Source organism: Carassius gibelio, chromosome B3 (assembly GCF_023724105.1).
Source record: "Carassius gibelio isolate Cgi1373 ecotype wild population from Czech Republic chromosome B3, carGib1.2-hapl.c, whole genome shotgun sequence".
Taxonomy (NCBI): Eukaryota; Metazoa; Chordata; class Actinopteri; order Cypriniformes; family Cyprinidae; genus Carassius; species Carassius gibelio.
In genome coordinates, this window is record NC_068398.1 from 10,966,700 (window position 1) to 10,991,068 (window position 24,369).

Here is a 24,369-nt window from a genome sequence, read left to right on the forward strand (position 1 = left end):
CACCTAATATTAACAGTGATTTTAATTTGTTATTAGTATTCTATAAATATTTGTAAAAAAAATATTTGGAATGCTGCTTTAAGTAAAGTTTTAGCTTTAATTCTCATTCAAAAACAATCATATCTCTCTTCATGAGTCCACCTCAGAGTAGCTTTCATATTTCATATTGGTTTATGAAGAATTTTTTTTTTTTGTAGATTTATGGATTCATGAAAACAAACAATAAAGTAGCTAGAGTGCATGTGAATTAAATAGTTGAATGCTTTTTGGTAAAATAGGACTCTAATCTTCCAAAGTATAAAGAATTTAGAAATGCGCATTTTATTGCAACTTCGTGTTTTAATATCATGGAAGCTTTTTAAAAATCTCATAAATAGTGTGAAACATTAACCATTAACAAAATAAAACATCACATTGAATATTTTGGAAGAAAGGTGTGCAAAAGACTGAGATTTGATTCAGTTTTGTGTTTGTGTTGGAGTTCTTCAAAGATAATACGTTTTTCCACAGTGCGGAGTATAAAACACCTGCATTATTGTCCTCATTAGCCTCAACAGTCACAAAAATCATCTATGTGGGCTGCGGCTCAGCATTCGCTGTTGGAAGAAGGTGTTATAAATATTTTAATACACTGTACTTAGTCATACATCCAGGTGTTTTATAGAAAAGCAGACTTTCACTCCTTACCAATTCCTGAAAGGTCGACGGTCTCAACACAGGTGAGGAAACGTGTAAGGTGAGGTTGACACGCTTCAGCAGAGCTCGGGTTCTCCCGCAGACAGCGCTCAAACACTGAAAACTCACCAGCACAGTCACCTCGGATCTTTCTGATCACTGGACTGCATTGAGAAGGAAGAAAAACAGCAGAAATATAGTGCATCCTATTTAACTGGGTAAATAAGCATGCAAGGTTGTGTATTAAATGGACATACTGTGATGAAGTGCACTGTGCCACCCTCAGCTTCAGCTCTACACACTTCTCTTGCCATGATGCTGGATGGGAGACAACACATCCACCGTATTCATCCAGCTCCTTCTGACAGTATTTGGTCGTGATGGCCAATGCTGCCTCCCTATTATAACACAGTTTAACGGATTTCAATTTCAATAGCCTACATGCAAATTACATTGGATTCTCAACACCACAGGTTTAATTCTATATGAAGGAGGGCAGACCAATTTAAAATCAGTTCGTCAAATAGGGTTCTAGGGCCATTTTATTTTACACATTCTAGCTCCTACAATTCACTGTTCGTTTTAGCTAATGTAGCTCAAACAGAGCTTGGCTTGCTATCAGACTCGACTGCTACCGTCGTATTACAGAGTAAGCACAATAAGTGTAATACACACTAGATGTAAAATAAGTATTTAAAACACACCGCTGTCAGCCAGACCTACTTACATGTTGAACACCTTTGGTTTCACTCGGTTCTTCTGAAGGTTACTATCACATCACGCACATGTGCGAATGCGAAGGGAACGTCCGCGCTCTCGCCGGAGGAATTCGATTGGTCAATGTTTACGCTTGCGCTGATCTAATTGGTCGAATCCCTGGGTAGCGTGAACGAATGGGCGTGGCTTCGAAGCAACATTTTCTTACATTTTTCATGGTCGTATTTTTGTTTTAAAGGATAACAGTTAACCAGCGATACTTGTGCTGCTTTGTTGATTTATTTATTTTCCATTTAAAGGTATATTTAAATAAACAGCAATACGGGTTAAAAGATACAATAAAGGTACAACAACGTAATAAAACGTTATATACTCATTCATACAAGAGGAAAGCAGCTTCTGTGTGCCATCAGAGGTATCTTTAACACTAGAGTCAAAAACCTTGTCACTCTTTATTATTAAAGTATAACATAGTAATGTAGAACTGGGAGTGAGTTTGTTTCAGTTGACAACAGGGGAAAAATGGCACTATATGCATTTCTAAGAACTCAATTTGGACAATTTCAAAGGCAATTTTAGCAATACTTCGATTTTTTTGCACTCTCAGATTCCAGGTTTTCATATAGTTGTATCTGTAATTCATCTTTCAGATGACGTATAAATGTCAAGTTTCAAAAAACGGACCGATTTTGTGGTCCAGGGTCACATATAAAAAAAGAATCGGGCAATAATTAATAAGTCATTTCTAAGTTATTTTATTTTATCATCCCATGGCACTCGATTGGACTTTCTTTTATAATATCATTTCCATAAGAAATTTTCTGTCAATCGAAAAATCTCCTCGCAAGAAAGGACGTGTACCGGATATTGCGTCACCGGCGTGCGTGCTTGCGTACGCGGAAGCTGTCGTTCGTGTCTGATAATTTTGATAGATCTGTAGAGTGGGCAAACAACGGGCCGGTGCGAAGCAGCCTTTTTTTTTACCATCAGCGCCTGCAAGGAGGAGGTGGAGAGTAGGAGGGTCGACGGAGGAAGGCGCGCTCTAGAATGGACGAAGTTAAAGAAGAGGGAAACATGTCCGCGGACACGAGGACGCAGACGCGCGCGCCGAGCGATGATCTGGTGAGATCCGTGTCTCTCCACAGCCGCAGGCCTCGCGTCCTGCACGGCACAGTGTTCCCGTTCCTCCTCCTCTACCCGGGCTGCTTATACGCGTGGTTGGTAGTCTACGGAGCCTCGGAGTACGCTGAGGCCGGCCTGCTCGCTCTCGCCGCTCTCGGGATCGCGCACGTCCTGACAGCACTCTCTGGCTACTGGTCCGTGCACGCACACTGCTGGCTCACCTGCTCCAAGGTGATAAAAACATATGTGTGCAATGCAAACAATAAACATAAATGTTATTTTGAATAACCAGCACGTTTGAATGATGGCTTTTATTGGGCTTGGTTTGACTGCGCTTAGTAAGTCATACATCCAACCATATGTTAGGGACATTCATACATTTGCACAGTAAGCTGACTGTAATAATGAAATGATATGTTCAACAGGAGTCTGATCCAACCAAAGCCACCTTTGCAAAAGTTATACCCACACCCAACAATGGTTCGGCTGAATTGGTGCCTCTTCTGAGGGATAAGGTGAGGTCTCTTTTTTTTCCTGGTGTTTTTTTTTTTTATACTTTGCTGGTATTCTTTAGGGTTTAGGGGTTATGCATGGACCCTCACCTGTCATAACAGACCGAAGACAATAAGCACATTGGGATTGGTTTTCCTTAGTTGTATATAAGAGTGTTTGCTTTATGTAGCTTTTGAATCTGGATGTATATTTTTACATTATCAAAGACTTTTCCATTTTGGTTGATTTGTAGATTGTACCCCTTCAAAAATGTGTTTCCCTTTCATTTACTATGGCAGTCATTTTGTGGAAATAAAAAGTGTGACTATTTTAGCCTTTTGTTGGCCTGAGGTTTTTTGTGTGTGTTATTCTTGCTAGTACTACAAAACTGCCCAAGTTTCATATTATTGAAGTAAAAAAAAAAAAAAAAAATCAAAACTTAAGATCATTAGAGAATAAAATAAAATATAAAATGCAGCAACAGCTGTTTTACTATTCAGATCTCGCTGTTTTAATGTGATATGATGCTTTGTTGGGACTCAAATGTTATTATACAGGCGTCACAGTTAAAAAGTTTCAAAAACTGAAATTGTCAGGCCTGAAAATATATATAAAAAAAGAAGAAGATTTTCCGGAATAACTGGAAAAGCCATGATAATTCCTTGGTCAAAGGTGTGGAAACTCTAGTTTTAGGATATAACAGATGAAAAATGTGTATGTAAAGTCTTTTTGTGTGTGTGTGTGTGTGTGTGTGTGCAGGATGAGGATGGAGCAGAAATCCTGTCCTTTGAGTTCCAGAAGATATGTTATGTGTACGACAGCAAGGAGAAGAAATGCTTTCTGCCGGTGGCGTTTCCCATCAACTTTCCCATGAGTCATTTCCAAAACTGGAAAGGCTATCAGGAGGAGGATCAGTTACGTGCTGCGGAGAAGCGCTATGGCATCAACCGTGCAGAGATGGTGGTGCCCGACTTCCTGGAGCTGTTCAAGGAGAGAGCCACAGCACCCTTCTTTGTCTTCCAGGTTCGTCTGCAGAGCGTGCGCTTTGGTTATAAATGCATGAGTGTACTAGAAATGCATCACTGTCTAATGGCAGAGGTTCTCAAAAAGGCTTTTTACCAGTGAAACTGCATTGAATATACATCCTGGCTCCAGGATTGTGAAACGCCAGCCGGTGAGTATTGTATGAACGGTATGTTTTTGTCCCGCTGCAGGTGTTTTGTGTGGGTCTGTGGTGTTTGGATGAGTACTGGTACTATAGCGTCTTCACGCTCTTCATGCTTGTGGCGTTTGAAGCATCGCTGGTGCAGCAGCAGATGAGGAACATGTCAGAAATCCGCAGAATGGGAAACAAACCATACATGATCCAGGTAACTGCAGTATCTTTCAGCTCCAGCTGTGATTACATGCTGGTCTACTAACTCTTATTGAAATGTTCTTTATAAAGCACCTAGAGCTGGTTCTGTGTTCTGATTGGTCAGTGCAGTGTTTATCACCCACAATATAGTAACATATCAGCACAGCTACAATATATAGAAAACCTTCTCTTATCGTTTGCTTGCCAGGGACTATATATCTTTCGAAAGTATGGGGCTCAAAGAACATGCTTAATAAAGTAGGTTTTATAAAATAGGTAAAAACCATGACTGTCTTAAAGATATGTCACACATTGTCTTTCTTTGTAGCTTATAGATTAGTTAATAAACAGCGATTTAGAATAAGAGTAAGATGTATAATTTGGGCTCTTTTCATCTGTATCAGGTGTATCGGAACAGAAAATGGAGGCCTGTATCCAGTGATGAACTTGTTCCTGGAGACATTGTCTCCGTTGGTGAGTTTCATGGAGTCTGTCTGTAATGGTGTACAGTAGAGCTGCACGATAAATTGACCGCAATCTCGATTCAGACACTCATGCAATCCCATCTTTAAGTGACAACGATTACACAGAGAGAGACAGCAGACAGTTTGAATGTTTAGATAATAAGAAACCGCTTCAGAAATACTGAAATGAAAGTGTATAGTTCAGATATAAACATTGATGTCTATGCTAGCGATCACAATAGTGCAAATCCCCTTTTGAAAGTAACGGTCTGGCGCTTCAAATAATGTTTGTTGATTGCATTGAAGAGTGACTTGAAAAATGAAAAATGAATTTGTCATTGAATCATTCATTCAAGAGAATTGTTCAAAATCGCTGATTCATCCAGTAATGAAACAAGTTAACAACTGATGTGTTTGTGAGTGTTTATGTCTAGTGTACAGAGGCCCCAAAATTTTCTACTTCTGAAACAAATTTATCTGCATATCTTCGCGTGTTTATTTAAAAACAGATAGCATACTCACATTTTAAGTTAATTCTTCAAAAATGCCTTTCTTTTAACTTTCTATTCATCAAAAATCTGATGTCTCAGTTTGTATAAAAAATATTAAGCAGGCATATCAGAATGATTCTTGAAGGATCATGTGACACTGAAGACAGGAGTAATGATGCTGAAAATTCAGCTTTGCATCACAGGAATAAATTACATTTTTAAATACACATATGTCCATAGTAGACAAAAATGTCATTGTCAAAAAACTGTCATTAAAATGTGAAGCTTGGGAGCACAGAGCTACGTTTGGTCTCATTTTAAAGAAGACCCATGGCAGACTATTGTTGAAATAAAATTGTTTTTTTTATAGATGTTTAAGTTTATGAAAATGATTTATGAACTATATTTTACATTTATGAAACATGTTGAACTCTAAACCTGCTAGAAAATCAAAGCCAATAATCTAAGCAAGTTATTTTACAAATTTTAGGTTGATCTCAAAAAATGAGCTTTCAGTAAGATTTTGTTTGAGCGCAGTACCAAATGGTCCCCATTAGATGCCAGTATTAGATTATATATATTTTCAACTAGAAAAGTTATTTTAAATTGCATTACTTTACTGTATTTTTGATCAAATGAGCATAAGAGACTTCCTTCGAAATCGTACCAACCCAAACCATTTAACTGAATTAAGATATAACGTATTTGGCTTCTGGTTGTCACACGTTCGTAGTTAACATGATGATCTACACCTGTTGTTACTGCACTAGTACTGACTTCATCAAACATCCAGTTAAAAATGCAAACGGAGCATGTGAATGGCCGTCTGTTTCTCATGTCATCACAGGACGTTCTCCTCAGGATAACCTGGTTCCCTGTGACGTGCTGCTGCTGAGAGGCCGCTGCATTGTGGACGAGGCCATGCTCACGGGAGAGTCTGTACCTCAGATGAAGGTGCGTCTGGCTGCCCTTGTAACCGCTTCAAAAGAATCTGCGGCCTCTGATCAGCTGTGTTGTGTGTGTGTAGGAGCCTGTAGAGGACCTGGACCCTGACAGGATCCTGAACCTGCAGACAGACTCCCGTCTTCACGTCATCTCAGGAGGCACCAAAGTGGTTCAGCACAGCCCCCCTCTCCGAGCCAGTGCGGGCCTGAAACGTTCGTACTCACAGCTGAACCTTTAGCTCTAAAGCCCAGACTTAAAATTTAAAAGTTGTACCTGTAATAATGCTTCTTCTTTTCCTGTCTCTTCCCAGCTGTTGACAATGGCTGTGTTGCGTATGTTTTGCGGACGGGGTTCTACACTTCTCAGGTGAGGTGCTTGCTCAAGTGACATGTTTTTGAAAGACGTTTGTTAGGACATTTTTCCGACTGGAGTCACAACGCTCTCTTTCAGTCTTGTGTTTTAGAAATCACTGAAGCTTTGCTGGTTTTGTTTTTAGGGCAAATTATTAAGAACAATTCTGTTTGGCGTGAAGAGGGTAACGGCCAACAATTTGGAGACATTTATCTTCATCCTTTTCCTGTTGGTTTTTGCCATTGCAGCAGCTGTATATGTTTGGGTCGAGGGTGAGTCACGTTCATCTTTGACTAGAGCGTTGGTCCTAGAGGAGCATTAAATATAATGGCTCCGCTGTCTCATGGCTCACTCTCCGTGTCTTTCAGGGACGAAGGACCCGAGCAGAAACAAGTACAAGCTGTTTCTGGAGTGCACTCTGATCCTCACATCAGTAGTGCCTCCTGAATTACCCATAGAGCTCTCACTGGCTGTTAACACATCTCTCATAGCCCTGGCCAAACTCTGTGAGTGACCGCGCTAAACTCATAATCATAATCCTCATCCTCTCCCTCCTCACACCCATCCTCTCATGTTCTTCCCTTACAGATGTGTTTTGCACAGAGCCTTTCAGAATCCCCTTCGCCGGGAAAGTGGAGATTTGCTGTTTCGACAAGACGGGCACCCTGACAAGCGACAGCCTGGTGGTTCGTGGCGTCGCAGGACTTAGGTAAAGCCTGCACATCTTCAGGCCAAATCAAGATCATTCAAAATGGTCTGGATCACATGTTTGGATCGCTATTAACAACAACATACATATTACCTTGGCATTAAACTACTGAAGAATAGTTAGCGCAGCTTGACAACTTTCTCTCTTTTGACCAACGTAATCAATCTCTTCTTCGAAACGCTATTGCGGGTTTTTTATTTTGCTGTTGGATCAAATGAGGCAACCGGAATTGTGTTTGATGTAGATTCTGTTTACCATGAATGAAGCATATCCAATGTCTCTTATCTGTTCCTCTTTTCTTTAGAGATGGGAAACAAGTGACGCCAGTGTCAGATATTCCAGTGGACACTCATCGGGTGGTGGCTACGTGTCACTCACTGGTCACACTAGATGATGGACAGCTGGTGGGCGATCCGCTGGAGAAGGCCATGTTGACCGCGGCAGACTGGACGCTCACTAAAGGTCTGATTCACTACATATGACCGTCACATCTAGCGCAGCATTATAATGATTGTTTTGTTCCAGATTTAGAATCAAGATATTGTTCTTACAAGTAATTAGAATTATTACACTTTCAAAGAACATCAGATCGTATGCTTGGGTTCATCTACATCATCTAGTTTCCTAACTTATTATATTTTATATTATATCATATAAATAAATGCACTCTCTAATTTATGAAAACTGGTAAAGCATGAAGTATTAACAATTTTAAATTAGGTTAATGTTTTTCTAATTAAAAGAAAAACAATTTTTTTTTTATTGTGGCACAGAGGTTGCAGAAGTGCGTCTGTTCAGCAACCACAATCGCAAACAGTACAGTCGAGCATATGTTTAGCGTACGTCGCTGAGTCAAAAGTAGCTTTGGTTTGAGCCGAATATGCCAGTGGGGATTGCTAAGCTTCGACATTCATGTTATCTCTCTCTCAGGCTAGTGAAGAAAGTGTCTTGTCATCGTTACCAGATTGGGGAGATTAAGTAAAGCACGGGATGAAAAAATGTATCAATAAAAAAAAAAAAAAAAGCTCATATTAAGCTCTTGACATCTGGCAAACCAATACATGAAAGCTTGTGGAGCCTCGTTACTAATTAAAGATTATGCAAATGTAAAAAAAAAAAAAAAAACATTTTCTGAATAAATAACCAGTAAGCACATATCACAGACATTTTTGTAACTTATCTTGCATCTCTAGTTACTCTATAAATTTTGTTCATTTTCATCATGTTCAGTTTTATTTGTCAGTAAAATATTGAAACCTTTATTTTTGACTAACAATGTCAGAAAAGGTTTTAATCAGTATGAGTAATTGACAGAACACGTAGCAGATATACTTGAATTTTTGGTTTGTGTCGCTGTATGCAGATGAGAAGGTGTTTCCTCGCAGTATAAAGACTCCGGGGCTGAAGATCCATCAGAGGTTTCATTTCGCCAGTGCTCTGAAGAGGATGTCGGTGCTGGCGTCATATGAGCGCATGGGCTCCACTGAGCTCTGCTATATCTCAACTGTTAAAGGTGCACCAGAGACCCTGAAGGACATGGTGAGCATCTCTGTTGATCTCTAGGTAGATGTCTGGTACACTGCTGATAGTTCGTTCTGGGCAAACACTAGATGATAACACTGCTAACATGCACATTTCTTTAGATCTGCTTCCTCACACACTTTAGTCTCAGGGTTAAACTTTACACTGAGTTCTGGAAAACTGCATGTTTGCAAAACAAAATCAATTGTATGCTAGAACAAGTAGTTGACTAGTCAGTCTAGGAAGCCCTGTTAAATTATTTTGGTTAAGTGATTGCATGTAGGGATAAATAATAAAAAAAATAAAAAAAAACTTCAAAAACATGGTGACATTTTGATTTCTATGATTTGTTGTGGGGGAAAAAAATACAAGGGATTTTTACCAGAGAACTTTAATAGCTCTATTTATAAATAATTAATTATTGTAGATTGATTGGGATAACTTTATACAGGAGTGAATCTGTATAGAGAATAAAACTGTGGGGGAAAAAAATCATTTTTTTGGGTGCGCACCACCCTTCTAAGGCTGAATAATTTGGAGGAATAAAAATAAAAATTACTCTTTACTAGGACCAAGTCAAAACCAGTAACCATAAAGTGAACTTTTTTTATTTAAAAAAAAATCCACTTGAATGTTTACAGGCCACTTTTCTACGTCAGCATCTCAGAAGAGTTTATTCTTAATAAATGAACCAAGCTGAAACACTATCAGAATCATTTCTTATTATTATCACAATGAGCATTGTCATGTTTTTCAGTCTTCAGGATCATTTACGTCTAATTGCTTTGTTGGATCGGCTGTGATTTTCTTTACTTTTAGTGAAGACCAAAAAAGTGTTATCATAACTGTTAATTGTTGCTGAGTTTGTGAGAATGATTTGGTTCATCGTAACGTCTGTATAGATTAGTGGTGGTGGTGAATAATGTAGACACTGCTTTTTTTCAGTTCTCCGAGTGTCCGGTCAGCTATGACGAGGTGCACAGAGAAATGTCACGGGAGGGAGCCAGAGTTCTTGCACTGGGGTACAAAGAGATGGGCCACCTGAGCCATCAGCAGGTATTCAGCAGCGAGGCTAAACATCACATCTCATCTCCACATGCTCTGCTGTTGATCACAGTCTGTTGTGTGTGCAGGTCAGGGAGGTGAGCCGGGACATGCTGGAGTGTGACCTGCGCTTTGCAGGGTTCATGGTCGTGTCCTGTCCTCTCAAGACTGACAGCAAGGCAGTTATCAGAGAGATACAAGAGGCCTCACACCATGTGAGTGACTTAACTCCATATCTTAACAGTTACTTAGTAAACCGTTAATGATCCGGTTTCACAGACAGGGCTTAGGCGAAGCCAGGATTAGGCCATAGTTCAATTAGGACATTTAGGTAGTTAAAGCAAAAAACATTACTGGTGTGCTTTTTGAGACAAAACAAAAGCACTGATATAGTTTAAGATCAGTCAATGCAAGTTTCTTTCAGTTGAAACCGCTCAGATTTACATTTTAGTCTAGGACTAGGCTTAAGCCTTGTCTGTGAAACCGGGTGAATATGTCTGTACTATCGCCATAGTATTGACAACTTTACACTGTTAGAAATCATTTTAAAAAGGTATGAACCTTTTGGGGTGGGTGTTTGTCTTGGAGTTTGGAAGTATACTAATTTGAATTTATATTCATGCATTTGACATTTGAATCATGAGTCGTAATAAAATGCAAAAAAGATTTGGAAAGATTTCTACAAATTTGGGCAAAATTTAAGTTTTTAAAATAGTTTAATAAATTAAAAGTACTGGTTTTGTATACTTTATATGTGACCCTGGAGCACAAAACCAGTCTTAAACATTAACATTAATTGTCTCTTTACCACCAAATCCACACGTTTCCTAAAGGATCATGTGATTATTAAAAAGTTAAGTGATTTCATATAAATTTTCCCATTTACTTTTTTTTTTCATACTCTGATTAAGTTGAGCCAAACTTGTCCGTCACATGATAATTCCTGATTTCAGTCTCAGTTTTGATTAAGTGTCTTTCACAGGGCTGTGTTTAAAACCTTGCCAGAACATTGATGACATGTTTTTGTTGGTTACTTAAACTGTGTATTAAGGAGTGCTCTTCCATCATGTCTAACATTAGTCACGCTCTCTGTCCACAGGTTGTAATGATCACAGGTGACAACCCTCTAACAGCGTGTCATGTGGCTAGAGAGCTGCATTTCATGCAGAAGGAGCACACACTCATTCTCCAGCAAAGCCCCAGTCAAGGTGTGAGACATCACTGACAAAACTGCTCTGAAAGAGCCAGAGGAACATATTTTGAACCAGTGCCTCTCTGTTTTGCAGCTGAATGGCAGTGGGTGTCCATAGACGGCAGTGTGTGCCTCCCTCTCCCTACTTCCTCAGTCTCAGATTTGGTCAGGGGGTACGACCTCTGTGTGACAGGAGAGGGACTGACCAGGATGACCTATGAACCCAGTTTTCTCAGTGCCCTGCTTCCTCATGTGCAAGTCTTTGCTCGTGTCAGCCCTAAACAGAAGGTCAGCTTTTCACGTTGGAGAAACTTTTGCTGATAACTGAATCACCACGCTCCGTATTGATTGCTGTTCAACATGGTTAACGATCTTGATTTTCCTGTCTGTGCAGGAGTTTGTCATAACTAGTCTGAAGGGACTAGGTTTCGTTACACTGATGTGTGGAGATGGCACAAATGATGTTGGTGCACTCAAACATGCCCACATAGGTGAGTCATTAAACATGCAGAATGTCAGATATGATACTTAACAAAAACCACATGCATGGCTGCTCTTTAAAGTTTAAGATTTGATGTACTGAAGATGTACTCGTACCGCACTCATAAGATGTCCTTCGTGTTTACCAGGTGTGGCGTTGTTGGCTAACGCCCCAGAGCACATGCCTGAGAAAAAGAAGAGAAGCAAAGACAAAGAGTACGCTTCTGGAGAGCCCAGGCCCCCAGTCCCGAGTTCAGGGGTCAAACTGGGCTCCCGTGCAGCCAGACAGAGGGTGATGGCCCAGAGAGAGGAGCAGCTCGCTGCACAAAAGGCAAGCAGCTCAAGGCTACATTTTGAATGTCAGCGTTTATCCACGTCACGACCGGCTCAAAACCGTAACAAATAAAAGGAGCACACAGTACAGTTGGCAAGGTTGCAACCAAAATATTTGGAAAAACATATTTTTCAAGGATGCAATGAAAAATAACTACAATTTCTGTCTGACACAAGATGTTATAGTGTCAGACACAACAAGTCTCAGCACTAATAACAAAATCCAAATAAACCAAAATCCCCAAAACCAAATACAAGACAATTTAGGAGCAAACAAGCAACCACCACACGACCAAGGCCAAAGTTTTTATAGCGGGAAGAACAAGCAGACACTGTTCTCTTGAACCAGTTCACCCAAAAATGAAAATTCAGTCATCATTTACACCACCTTATGTCGTTCCAAACCTGTATGAGTTTCTTTCTTGAACACAGAAGATATTGTGACCAAACCAATCAGTTGACGCTAGCCACCGACATCCGATATTGGGTGAACCTTGCCCATTAAGCTTGTACTGTTTACTCCAAATATGTAACCATATGTTGCATGAATGGCTTGTGTCATAGGAGAGGATCAGTCAGGTGCTGCGAGAGATAGAAGAGGATCAGATTCAGGTGGTTAAACTGGGCGACGCCTCCATCGCTGCTCCATTCACCTCGAAACTGTCCTCCATACAGTGCAGTAAGTGCCACATGTTTTGATCGGCTTGAGTGCTCTCGTGTAGTCCTACGTGCGGTTGGCCTAACACCGTCCCGTCTGTTTTCAGTCTGTCACGTGATTAAACAGGGGCGCTGCACTCTGGTGACCACCCTGCAGATGTTTAAGATCCTGGCGCTGAACGCTCTGGTTCTGGCCTACAGTCAGTCTGTGCTTTACCTGGAGGGGGTCAAATTCAGCGACTTCCAGGCGACCCTTCAGGGCCTGCTGCTGGCCGGCTGCTTTCTCTTCATCTCAAGGTCAAAGGTGAGATTTGAAATGTTTTGTCCAGCTGCTTGTAGTGTATTATGGAGCAAGATTCACTATGTCTGTTTTTTTTCCCCCTCAGCCGTTGAAGACTCTTTCCAAAGAGCGGCCTTTACCGAACATCTTCAACCTGTACACTGTCCTCACAGTGCTGCTGCAGTTTGCAGTCCACTTCTGCAGTCTGGTGTACCTGTACAAGGGGGCACAGAGCAGAAGCCCACCCAGGTATGAATAGAAATAGGGTACTATAACCACATGAACGGGCTGAGTGGGATTTCCCAGTATCTTTACAAAAGAATTCTGCCTGACACAATGACATGATTTTCATAACATTTGCAATCAGGCTTCACTTTTAACCTCTCTCTCTCTCTCTCTCTCTCTCTCTCATTCTTTCCCCCCCCGTCTCCTGCAGGGCAGAGCAGTTTGTGGACCTGTCCAAAGAGTTTGAGCCAAGTCTCATTAACAGCACTGTATACATCATGTCCATGGCCATGCAAATGGCCACATTTGCCATTAATTATAAGGTACTTTAATTTTTAGTTTGATATCCATCACATATAATGATGCTTTGTAATGAAATTATGCTTTGTAGCACTTAAAGGGATAGTTGACCCAAAAATGAATATGACCCCATGATTTACTCACCCTCAAGCCATTCTAGGTGTAAATGACTTTCTTCTATCAGACAAATACAGTCAGAGTTGTATTATAAAACAATGTCCTGGGTCTTTCAAACTTTATAATGGCAGTGAATGGGGGTCGAGATTATGAAACCAAAAAAGTGCATCCACCCTTCATAAAAAGTGCTCCACATGGCTCTGGGGGGTTAATCAAGGGCTTTTAATGTGAAGCAATCCATCTGTGTAAGAAAAATTTAAATGTTTAAGACTTTATTAACCATAATCTCTAGCTTTCGCTAGCCGTGTGGAGCACTTTTTATGATGGATGGATGCACTTTGTTAGGCTTCAAAATCTCGACCCCCATTCACTTCCATTTATAAATCTCGAAAGACCCAGGACATTCTTTTATATAACACTGACTGCATTCGTCTGAAAGACGCCTAAAATATCTTGAGGGCGAGTAAATCATGGGGTCATTTTTATTTTTGGGTCAACTATCCCTTTTAGTTAACAATAAGAGCACTGTAAGCACAGATGAGATTTGAGACCTGCAGCCTAGATTCAACACACTGTCTTTTTCAGGGCCATCCTTTCATGGAGTCTCTCACTGAGAATCGGCCTTTGCTGTGGAGCATCGGTATATCAGGGCTCGCCATAGTGGGGCTGCTGACGGGATCTTCACCTGAATTCAATGAGCAGTTCGCCTTAGTAGATATTCCAACTGAGGTATGGGTTCAGTACTCCACACTATTCACATACAAGACTGTCAATGGAAACGTGCTTGCATTTTAAGCGTGCAGTAAAGACTTGTTCACACCAAGAGCAATAGCTATTATTATATATAATACTACCACTCCCTATATGCAGAGTACACAGTTTACATAATGCAAAATAGTGACACCATTCCCACTTCTGTGCCTGCGCCCGCACGCACCTCATGTTCGCAGCTGAATGCAAATAATAAAATAAAGGAAAAAACTCATGCATCAATTTCAGGTATATTCATAATCCTGTGAAACTTTTTTTGTCTGTTGACGCTAATAACGTTTTAATGTCGGTAATAATTCAACCACCACCAATGCATCTAATATTCTCTGAGTTTTGCATGTTCCCTTAAGAAAATGTGTAACTTCAAATAATAATTTACCAAGTATGAAGAGAACATTTTTTGTTGTTATAAAAAGACCAAAGCCAACAACAGCCTTTAAAATGACTTACAATCACTGATCTGTAATAGAGAACAGTACATATACACCAGTGCTTACAATGAATTATATAAAAACCATAATTAATTATTACATGGTTATCATAAAATAACACCGTTAAAATGCATGATAGAATACAAAATAAACAATTTATGTAAATTATTACAAACGCCTGCAAAGGGAGCCAAAGGCTGTCTAATATTTATACAGGACGAACAAATCCTTGTTTAACAGGCCGCTGACCAATCATTTAATTCAAATATCCAATTAATCTTTCATTTTTGGCAAGCTTTTTGAAATCGATGACACGGCCTCTATAATTTCTCGGACAAAAAAAACATGTGGACATCATAACCCTTACAAGAATTAATCATGGTTTTATCGAAAAACTGCCTAATTTTCTTTTGTGTGATTTCTGGGCACCCATTTATCCAGCAGCGGTTATGAGAATACAACCCTTTTAGTGTCCAAACAGACATTGTTTATTGTAAGCATGCGCAGCAGGTTTGTCGTCTGTTGCTGACCTCTCATGTGTAGCTATTTTATGATTAATAATGTTTTTCCATTCTTTGTCTTTGCAGTTTAAGTTAATAATAGCCCAGGTCCTAGTTTTGGATTTTGTCGCCGCCCTGTTGGTGGACAGAGTTTTACAGTTCCTGCTGGGCAGAGGAACCCTGAGGTTGCCTTAATGAACTGTTATTGCCAACAGTCACCAATGCAGCTGCTGCCCCTCGTGACCAGACTGTGAACGGACTTTACAGGAACACAGTACTTGACTGGTGGCGAACTCTGTGAGATGTGAAAGGATGGGGGTGTAACTCAAAATGTACACACCCCAGTGTTTCCTTTTCCTCCCGGTCTATGTCTTAATACTTTAACTTCATTTTCTTTCTACTGACATCTTTAACCACCCCCTCCGCTCTAAAGGCCAAGAAGACTACAGTATTGTGTTGAGGGTGAGAGTGCGTTGGTTGAGGCGCACGGCTTTGACAGGGGCGTTCTGAACAAGTGTTTCTTTTTTTGGGGATTTTCTTTTGATTTGATTTGTTTTCAGCATTTTGTAAAAAGACAAATCTCAGAAAGACTTATAAATGACCAAAAAAAGAAAAAGCTGTCGTTGTGTTCTTTATTTCCATGACTTTTTCTTAAGACTTACATTTTAAAGAACTAGCTATTTTTGTACTGCTTTGGATTGACATAGCAATATATGATATTATGCAAGCTAATACTTTCAGGAAAGCAAGGTGACAGTACATTATTTTTTACAATGGTCACTTAAAGCTTTAAATCACCTGTAGGAATGCAAAAAAGGACATGATATGATTGCACAACATGCTGTGATGTGTTATTAAAGGTGCTGTGTTTAAGTTTTTGACTACTAAAGCATAAACATACCATAATATGTTTGCAGATATTTAAGAAACATGCTAAGTTAACATACTTGTTTTTCTGAAAAACAATGCTACAGACAGTTATTCTCCTTTGAAAATGTGTTCTGTGTCGGGAAGTCAGTCTCTGTTTTGGTTTGTGAAACCCGCCCAATGCCAGATTACCCAATTGTATTTTGGCACCCTGGGTTGCCAGTTGGCAGAAGACACAGCGTATTTTATTTTATTCATCGTCAAATGCGCTTGATACTGTTTGTGTCATCAATCTGGCAACCTGCGTGTGCATCAATACTCAAGGAGGGGCCTGGTGGAAAAAAAACCCTCTCCAATATTTAGAATTTAGACTGCAATACCTAGTTAAAGCATACAGTGAAAATCCTACATACAGCACCTTTAAATACTGTATATCAATGGAATATTTCTTCATATCAGCATTTCAGAAGGCATAAAGTGAAAATAGAGCCTCAAGATTTTCTTTATATATATATATATATATATATATATATATATATATATATATATATATATATATATATATATATATATATATATATATATATATATATATATATATAATAATTATGCCAAACTGGGATGCAAGAACGTAAATGACAAGATTGAAAATATACTTTTAATCTGTTTATCAACTTTTTGGACTATTTGATATTTCTGCCAGTATTTCTGCTTTAATTTTTTTATAAACAGAAACTAGGTAACAAACAAACAATACTTGAGGGGAAAAATAAAAGAAATATGTGCTCTTTTTTTTTTAAGTTATCTTATGTTTTTAATAATAATATTAATATCAATTATATTAATAATAATATAGTCATCTGAAAATAAAGTTATCCTGTATCACCCATCTACTCTAAATGAAGGCATTAGCCTACTCAGGAGAAGAAAGCAAAATTTGTTCCAGGAAAAATTATAAATGAAATAAAATATTTGTTGGACATTTTTCTTGAACACTGAACTTTATGCAGTGGACTCTGCAACTTTTGTATTATTTTTTTTATTAGATAATTTATCAGACTTTTTGTAATAGCTTTCCCAAAGCAAAGCATGAGCATTGTCATGTGAAATGTAATATGACTACAGTTCCCAAGAACCATCACGGCGACATGAAAGTGGGCGGGGCATGTTTGACGCGCGGGGTTTGAAAGAAAATGGCGGAGCTTCAGAATGGAGAGATTGAACCGTGAGTGTTTTATTATTTATAACATCAGGAATACGGTATATGTACCAAATGTTATTTTTGCCTTTTTAATGGACAAATACTGAAAATTGTTGTTTAAAATATATCGAATTATCGTAATGTTGGATGCTCCAAACAAGGCTGTGAAATGTGTTTGCTGTGTTGTAAAGTAACGTAACTTGAATCATGACCATTTAATGTCTCTCACAGGTGTGAGGACAGCAGCATCAATACAAGGGTAAATCTGTTTTCACTGCTTTTCAAATGTACCTTTCAAACATTCGGGATTAATAACTTTATTTATCAAATTAAAATCGCATATTAAAATAATTTCTGAAGGATTATGTGGCAGTAAAAACTGAAGTAATGGCTGCAAAATTCAGCTTTAAATTCCGTAACTGGAATAAATCAAATTTTTAATTGTAATAATATTTCTCGATATTATTTTATTTATCTGTCCCCCAGTTTCACAGACAAGACTTATCCCATACTAAATTTTAAGTCTAAATTGTTTCAACTGTATAAAATATATAGAAGTGTGTGTGCTTCCAGTATCTTTAGTCATGTGACACATGCATGGACAACCAGTCTGTATGTATCTAAGCCTGTGATGTTTGTCTCAACTAGGTCTCAGAAGTGTCTCAAGGAGTCAAACGGCCTCGTGACAGCAGCCCCGTCCCGGGTCCTCCTCAGAAGTCACCTGCTCGTACTGGAGAGGAGGAGCAGCTGCAGGACTCCAAGATGAGCTCTGCTGAGGACAGTGTGAGGGACAGTGTGAGCGTCAGCGCTCCAGAACCAAACCCTCGCTCACGGAGGAAGTCCTGGAGGAGATCGTCCCGAGGCAGACGCTCCCTGCCGGCCTTCTCCTGCTCCTCACAGCGTCAGTGTCAGGGTCACCGGACATCCTGCTGGAGCTGTTTATGACTGTGCTGACTTTCTCTTCTTTTTTCTTTGTGTTTTCTAGCTCTGTGTGAAACCATCAGCCTGTCTTTGCCTGATAACGAGAGGCTAGAGATGCTAATTAAAGCTGCCATGCAGGTCTGTAAACTGCACATTATTAAGAAAATTTATTTCAGCTTTGTCATTGTGACCATGAATCCTCTTTTCTAGTCTAACCATTCATGTTTCCCTGATTGTTCACAGAGGACAGTGAAAAGGGCCAAAAGTAGTCTGTACACTGTTCCTGGTGTTGACACAGAGACCCTCCAGGCTCAAGGTATGTCCGGGGGTCCCGGCAGAGCCAGGCCTTCAGGTTTTTACTTCTCCTGCAGACGTTTTCGATAACTTCAACACACATTAATTACCGTTTCTTTTTTTTTACCATTTTAGGGGATATTTTTTTATATATATATATTTACACATTTATCCTTTAAATAAAGAATATTTGCAACAAGCTGTAAGTTATACAGTTATAACACTACTGTTTTTTTTTTTTTTTTTTTTTTTTTTTTTTATTCTTTAAAAAGGCCTCTTATGCTCACTGAGGATGCATTTATTTGATAAAAAAAATACAGTAAAAATAGTTATATTATGAAAAATAAATGAAAAACTGTTTTCTGTTTAAATATATTTTCAAACATAATTCATTTCTGTGATCAAAGCTGAATTTTCAGCATCATTCCTCCAGTCTTCAGTGTCACATGATCCTTCAGAAATCATTCTGATATGCTGATTTGCTGCTCAAGAAACTTTTATTATTATTATTATTATTAATGTTGGAAACAGTTAAGCTGCAGAATATTTTTGTGGAAACGGATTTAGTTTTTTTTTTATTCCATGCTGAATAAAAGCACTGATTTATTTTTAAAAATATAATATTAATAATAATTAATATTAATTATTTACCTTTTTTTGCCACTATCCTTCAAACAACCAGTTTTTCAGAAATACATTTTTAATAATTTATAATCATTTTTAATATGATCACCTTTCAGTATATATTTTGTGTAATCCAAATAAAAAAACACTTTTGAGTGGTAGTGTATTTAGTGTCATTTTCAACACATTCTTATACAGTATATTTCCAAACAAACTGTTTCATCTTATCAACAAAACCTCATCTATAAGTGTTCTGCAGTCTTAGCGAAACAAAACAGTCACAGAAAAGGCCCACACTTACTGAATGTTGTCCAAACTATAACTTCCAGTTGAATCTTTGCACGGAGAGTGGGACAGTCTGGCTGAAGACATCAGAAGAGAGACTCTGAGTTCACTTCCAGCTGTTGAGAGGTCCGTCAGTGTTTCAGCATTAGTCCCTCGATCCTGAAGCACTCTCCACTTTAATACATCTATCTTCTCTCTCTCTCTCTCTGTGTGTGCAGTGACCCTGTTGTTAACATGACCACTGCACACATTCAGGAGGACATAGACAGGTAATTCTCTGCCCTCGTCCACCTCAGATAATACAGTGGTCATCTGTTTCATTTTCTGACTGCATCTGACATGTGTAATGGTCTTGTGCTTGTGTAGGTTACAGGCTGAGAGTATGTCATGGGAGTCGCTTCTGAACCAACATCGGAGCAAAGCTGACGAACTAGACAAGTGAGCACAGCTTCATAAACGCACCAGCAGCACACATGGACACTGAAGGACGCTCGGATTCATCCTCTTCTCTGTCCCTTTGCAGATGTGTGGAGCGAGGTGAAGAGAAGGGGCTGCCGCTGGACCCATCATGCTTTGAAAAGTCCTCACAGAGTCAGCTCATTCTGAACAAACCAGACTACAAGGCGGTGCTCGTGGGACAGCAAAAACTACTCCGAAACATGGAGCTCGTGGTGAGACCATGATGCTTTATTATTCACTAAAAGACCGTATATATTCAGACCAGAGAGCCATAGACATCTGACAACATATTCACTAGCCTTGTCACAAAGACATTTGTGGCAGTTTTTATATTTGCAATAAATTTTTATATATATATATATATATATATATATATATATATATATATATTAAATGCTATGTGTTCTTTACCATTTTTATGGTAACTATATACCAGAGGGGACCAAACATTGTACTACAAAGGGCCAAAAATACAATTGAGGGCTGTGAGACAAAAGTGCATTTTGCATTATAATGTAACTTGTAACAGTAAATGTTAAATACAGCTTTATTGATTTATTTATTTTGTACGTGATAATGTGCCCTTTTTCATTTTATTTGTTCTGAGAAAAAAAATGAAGATTATAATACATTTTTACCTTTTATTTATGGAAGACACCCACTAAAATGTTATCCGGTGTAAAAATAAACCAAGAAGATTTTCATCATTTAAAATATAATACAATTTAGTATGTTCACTTCTTATATATATATATGTGTGTGTGTTTGTGTGTGTGTGTTTCGTTTTTACATTAAATATATCTGTTACACTGAATGACCATGGAACATTGATATTTGATATTTTATTAAATCAGATGTTATTTGAAACTTTTCATATGCTTTCTTTGTAAATAGAATAATTTTTGTAAGTTTAATTTGCAGACACCAAATTGGAACGTCTCATCTTTGACCCAACTATATTAGATTTAATATAGGATTTAAATTATTTTTATTTTTTTTAACTAATAAGTAAAGCCAAAAAAGGTAAGCAATGCTAAAGCAAAAAAAAAGGCTTAAATGGCATGTTTTAATAACTACTTTCTTGCCAAAATCAAAGCTCATCACAGCCCCTTAGAGCATCTCCTTTATTTACAATACCAGCTTAATGTGTGCTATATACAACAAATATCCTAAAACAAAAATGATACTACTCTTTGGTGGCATATTTTCATTTTTAAATGTCTTTACTTGTCTTCCTTCACAGATGGACTCACAGTGTTGTGTAATGAGGGAGCTGCTGTCTTTCCGTGAGAAATCACAGCTGCTGCTAAAGGAGACCAGTGCCAGACTAGGTGAGATCCCCAAAGTTTGGGATTATTATGATAAAAAAAATAAAAAAAACTTAATTCATTTGTTTTCATCATTGGTGTATATGTATAATTATAATATGACACCATTAGTTTTTACTGTATTTTGTATTAAATAGTCTTCTTTCAAAAACATAAAATCAAATTGACAATCAAGACATCAACAACAAACGTGGTGTTTGAAAAAATAGCACTAATTATTGTACAGTTCAGTGGGAGCTGCCTTGATTGTGCCGGTTGCTTTTTATTTAGTCCAGTTTCTTGCATTAAGCGCAGTGTTTTACTGTCTGTTTGTTTTCCTCACAGCTGCCAGGGCTGGCTTTCAGAATCTCCCTTCATCTCCAGTCAAACAGCTGATAAAAGGAGCCATATCTAGTGTTTCCTCTTAGTTTACAGAGCCGTAATGAATCCCATGGGATGCTGAGCTACCACAGAAAAGTGCTATGGTCTGACAGAGCCATTTCAGTTATGCATTATTACTTTCTACTCTATCATTTCTACTTTTTGCTGTATCAAAATACATGGCCTTTTCATATTACCCAATAATTTGGATAGCGAGTATCTAAATTCATGCTAAACATCTGTCTGTCTGTCCTAGATTTAGTAAGAGGAAAGGCTCATAATGTGCACATAAAGCCCATAGATGGACACTAGATGGCAGACTAGTTATTCAGAGCTCTACTTTAACCCGTGCAGTTCTCCATAGGGCTTGTTTTTCACATTTTTACAGATTTCAGATTCAAATTAAATTCATTGACATTTGCTTACATTTTTTTGTCATGTAAAAAAAGAAAAGAAAAAACATTTTGATTCAGTTTTAAGCCCCCGAATGCTTTTAATCGGTCTTTTAATCTGTCCTGTATGTCTAATGGACTAAGAATGATATTCATTCATCCATCACTGGATATATTTCTCTCTTCTGCCTGAATGGTGAAATTGAATAAACGGTTTTTGTGCTGGTGTCTTGTTTCCAGCTCAAACATCGCAAGCTTGTATTTACACGCTTTAAGTCATCATTATTAGCTTAAAGAAAAGACACTGGCCTTTGGGCTTTAGTCATGAGCTCTTTGAGGGCCTTTTAGCCGTCTGTTATGTTTGTTCTTGTGCGTCCCGTGACCCCTTCCCCCCTCACTTCCAGCCCTTGTTCTCTATTCAGCGTCACACAGGACTGCTGAGCAAGACACAGGATTCTCCACTTCACATCCGCTCTGTTTATATCACATTTCCATGCCCACAAGACTAAACACCACCTGCTCTGAACTCCCGTGACATAATAGTATCTGTGTTCGCTCTCAATACTTCGTCCACTGTGATCTAAGAAACTGAAGACAGACGTTTTAACAATCCCAAAATAAAACCTTTAACCGTTTTGATCTCAAGAGCTGGAAAACGAGGTCAGAACGCGGGCTGATTCGACTTGGCTTGTATTTAGTTTTCTCTGTTAATGTAGGGATGGAGGTGGTGTATCAGGAGAGTGGGGTTAAGCGTTCGAAGCACTGGGGGTGGCACCGCAAGAGGAATCGATTCTTATTTAGATGAAAATCAGGCTCAGCGCTTGTGGGCCGCATCTGCCTCAAACAGATTTCAGAAGAATACCTATTCACAGACACGAGAGGAAAAACTAGTCTCACGGTGGCAAATACTTTTAAATTAAATGTAAATTGATGAAGATTAATGTATGCATGTGATGTAGTAGTTGCCCACATAGATACACTCCCAAAAGTAAAGGTTCGTCATTGGCATCTACGGTTTCATGAATAACCTTTAACAGCCTCAGAACCTTTTTCTTCAGACAAAATGTGCTTTTTCATGGAAAAAGGTTGTTTAGAAAAAAAAAAAACATTTGAAAATTTGCTCACAATTTACTTCCCTTCGGGTGCTCATTTGCTCATCAGTGCATCCTCTTTAGTGAATGGGTGCCATCAGAATAAAAGTAAAAAAAAAAGTTGATAAAAACATCACAATAATCCACACATCCATCTAATGTCCCAAGAAGTGAAAAGCTGTCTGTTTGCAATAAACATCCATCAAGATGTTTTTAATTTCAAACCCTTTCTTTGGGGTTACAATATGAGTCCTCTATCCACTTTGGGCTGAACTGTTCCTTTAAATCATGCTTCAAGTATAAGTAAGAGTAATAAGCAGAACAGAATCTTTATTATTAAAATACATGTATGCTTTATGCAGCAGACACACACACACACATATATATATATATATATATATATATATATAATTTTGTGGTTCATTTTTACTATGGAGCCACAGGACCGCTTTGTCCATCGTCTTGGAAATGAAAGGAGAAAGATGGAAAAAATATAGATTTACAATTGCTCAAATCTGGCTGTGTGAAAGCGACGCTGTGATAAGGAGCTCAGGTTACCGTTTGTTCTCTAATGTTTTTATTCTCACTTCAGATTGATTAGTGTTAGATTGTAGCCGAGAGATGTGCTTGGCGTCAGCATAAACCAGGACCACTTCTGTCCCATTCCTGTCTCTGCACACACATCATCAGAGTCCCAGTGAAATGCTCCAGGCCGAGTCTCTCCCCTCCTCGTATTCCAGCACCCATTTATCTGAGAAGCCTGTCTTTTCTCTCTGAGTGATGAACTACCTCAAAACGTCCACGTTTGCAAAAAAAACTGGGACCACTTATTTTTAATCTGAACTGTCCATGCACTTGAAAATAGACATTGATATAAATATGTGATATACTTAGCCATTCATATGGACATAACATGAAAATAATAATTATATGATAATTAAGGTCAATTACTTTGTAATTGAGCAAATACTTTGTAGCTTTTATGAACGTATATATTATAAACCTTTTGATAATAATCTATTTTCTTATGCATGTATAAAGCTATTGTTTTTCCATGCAGAATAAATATCTTTTACAGTAATTGACACACTAGACTTTACTGTTAAAGGCATATTTTAAAGGGGTAGTTCACCCCCCAAAAAAATATTTTTGTTTTCACCCATCCTCATGTTTTATCAAATGTGTATGACTTCTGTAGGACACAAAGACAAGCTCAGTATTTTCTTTTTCTTCCCATGTAATGGATCTCATTGGTAACCAAAACTGTTTATTATTATTTTTAAACAACATTCTTCAAACTATCTTCCTTTGTGTTTCACTTGAGTAATTTCTGCTCCTGTGGCCTAGTTACATTGAACCAAATCATAATGTGT

General features: G+C 38.4%; 3 protein-coding genes across 4 annotated transcripts; 2 read left to right on the top strand and 1 right to left on the bottom strand.

Moving 5' to 3' along the window:
* Window positions 1-319: 319 nt before the first annotated feature.
* On the bottom strand, window positions 320-1,559 carry LOC127952091 (coiled-coil-helix-coiled-coil-helix domain-containing protein 5). Its single transcript, XM_052550373.1, has 4 exons — window positions 1,403-1,559; window positions 933-1,073; window positions 688-839; window positions 320-596 (listed from the first exon to the last, which is right to left on the bottom strand). Coding segments are annotated over exons 1-4 (321 nt in total). The 5' UTR covers window positions 1,405-1,559; the 3' UTR covers window positions 320-570.
* Window positions 1,560-2,282: 723 nt separating this feature from the next.
* Window positions 2,283-15,790, top strand: atp13a1 (ATPase 13A1). The gene is made up of 25 exons (XM_052550348.1): window positions 2,283-2,745; window positions 2,940-3,029; window positions 3,766-4,029; window positions 4,221-4,376; window positions 4,768-4,837; window positions 6,166-6,272; window positions 6,346-6,475; window positions 6,574-6,629; window positions 6,760-6,886; window positions 6,983-7,120; window positions 7,203-7,323; window positions 7,628-7,785; window positions 8,687-8,862; window positions 9,790-9,900; window positions 9,978-10,103; window positions 10,988-11,096; window positions 11,175-11,368; window positions 11,475-11,571; window positions 11,710-11,891; window positions 12,458-12,572; window positions 12,658-12,854; window positions 12,937-13,079; window positions 13,267-13,378; window positions 14,058-14,201; window positions 15,262-15,790. Exons 1-25 carry the CDS (start codon window positions 2,440-2,442, stop codon window positions 15,367-15,369), a joined length of 3,537 nt encoding a protein of 1,178 aa, XP_052406308.1. The 5' UTR covers window positions 2,283-2,439; the 3' UTR covers window positions 15,370-15,790.
* Window positions 15,791-17,170: 1,380 nt separating this feature from the next.
* LOC127952088 (kinetochore-associated protein DSN1 homolog) lies at window positions 17,171-22,166 on the top strand. 2 transcript variants are annotated; one of them, XM_052550368.1, is made up of 11 exons: window positions 17,171-17,266; window positions 17,474-17,501; window positions 17,891-18,143; window positions 18,228-18,301; window positions 18,407-18,479; window positions 19,411-19,492; window positions 19,585-19,635; window positions 19,733-19,804; window positions 19,890-20,037; window positions 21,069-21,156; window positions 21,478-22,166. In XM_052550368.1, exons 1-11 carry the CDS (start codon window positions 17,235-17,237, stop codon window positions 21,558-21,560), a joined length of 984 nt encoding a protein of 327 aa, XP_052406328.1. In that variant the 5' UTR covers window positions 17,171-17,234; the 3' UTR covers window positions 21,561-22,166. The 2 variants fall into 2 exon arrangements, with proteins under 2 accessions (XP_052406328.1, XP_052406329.1); XM_052550369.1 differs by lacking the exon at window positions 17,171-17,266 and adding an exon at window positions 17,277-17,403.
* Window positions 22,167-24,369: the final 2,203 nt, after the last annotated feature.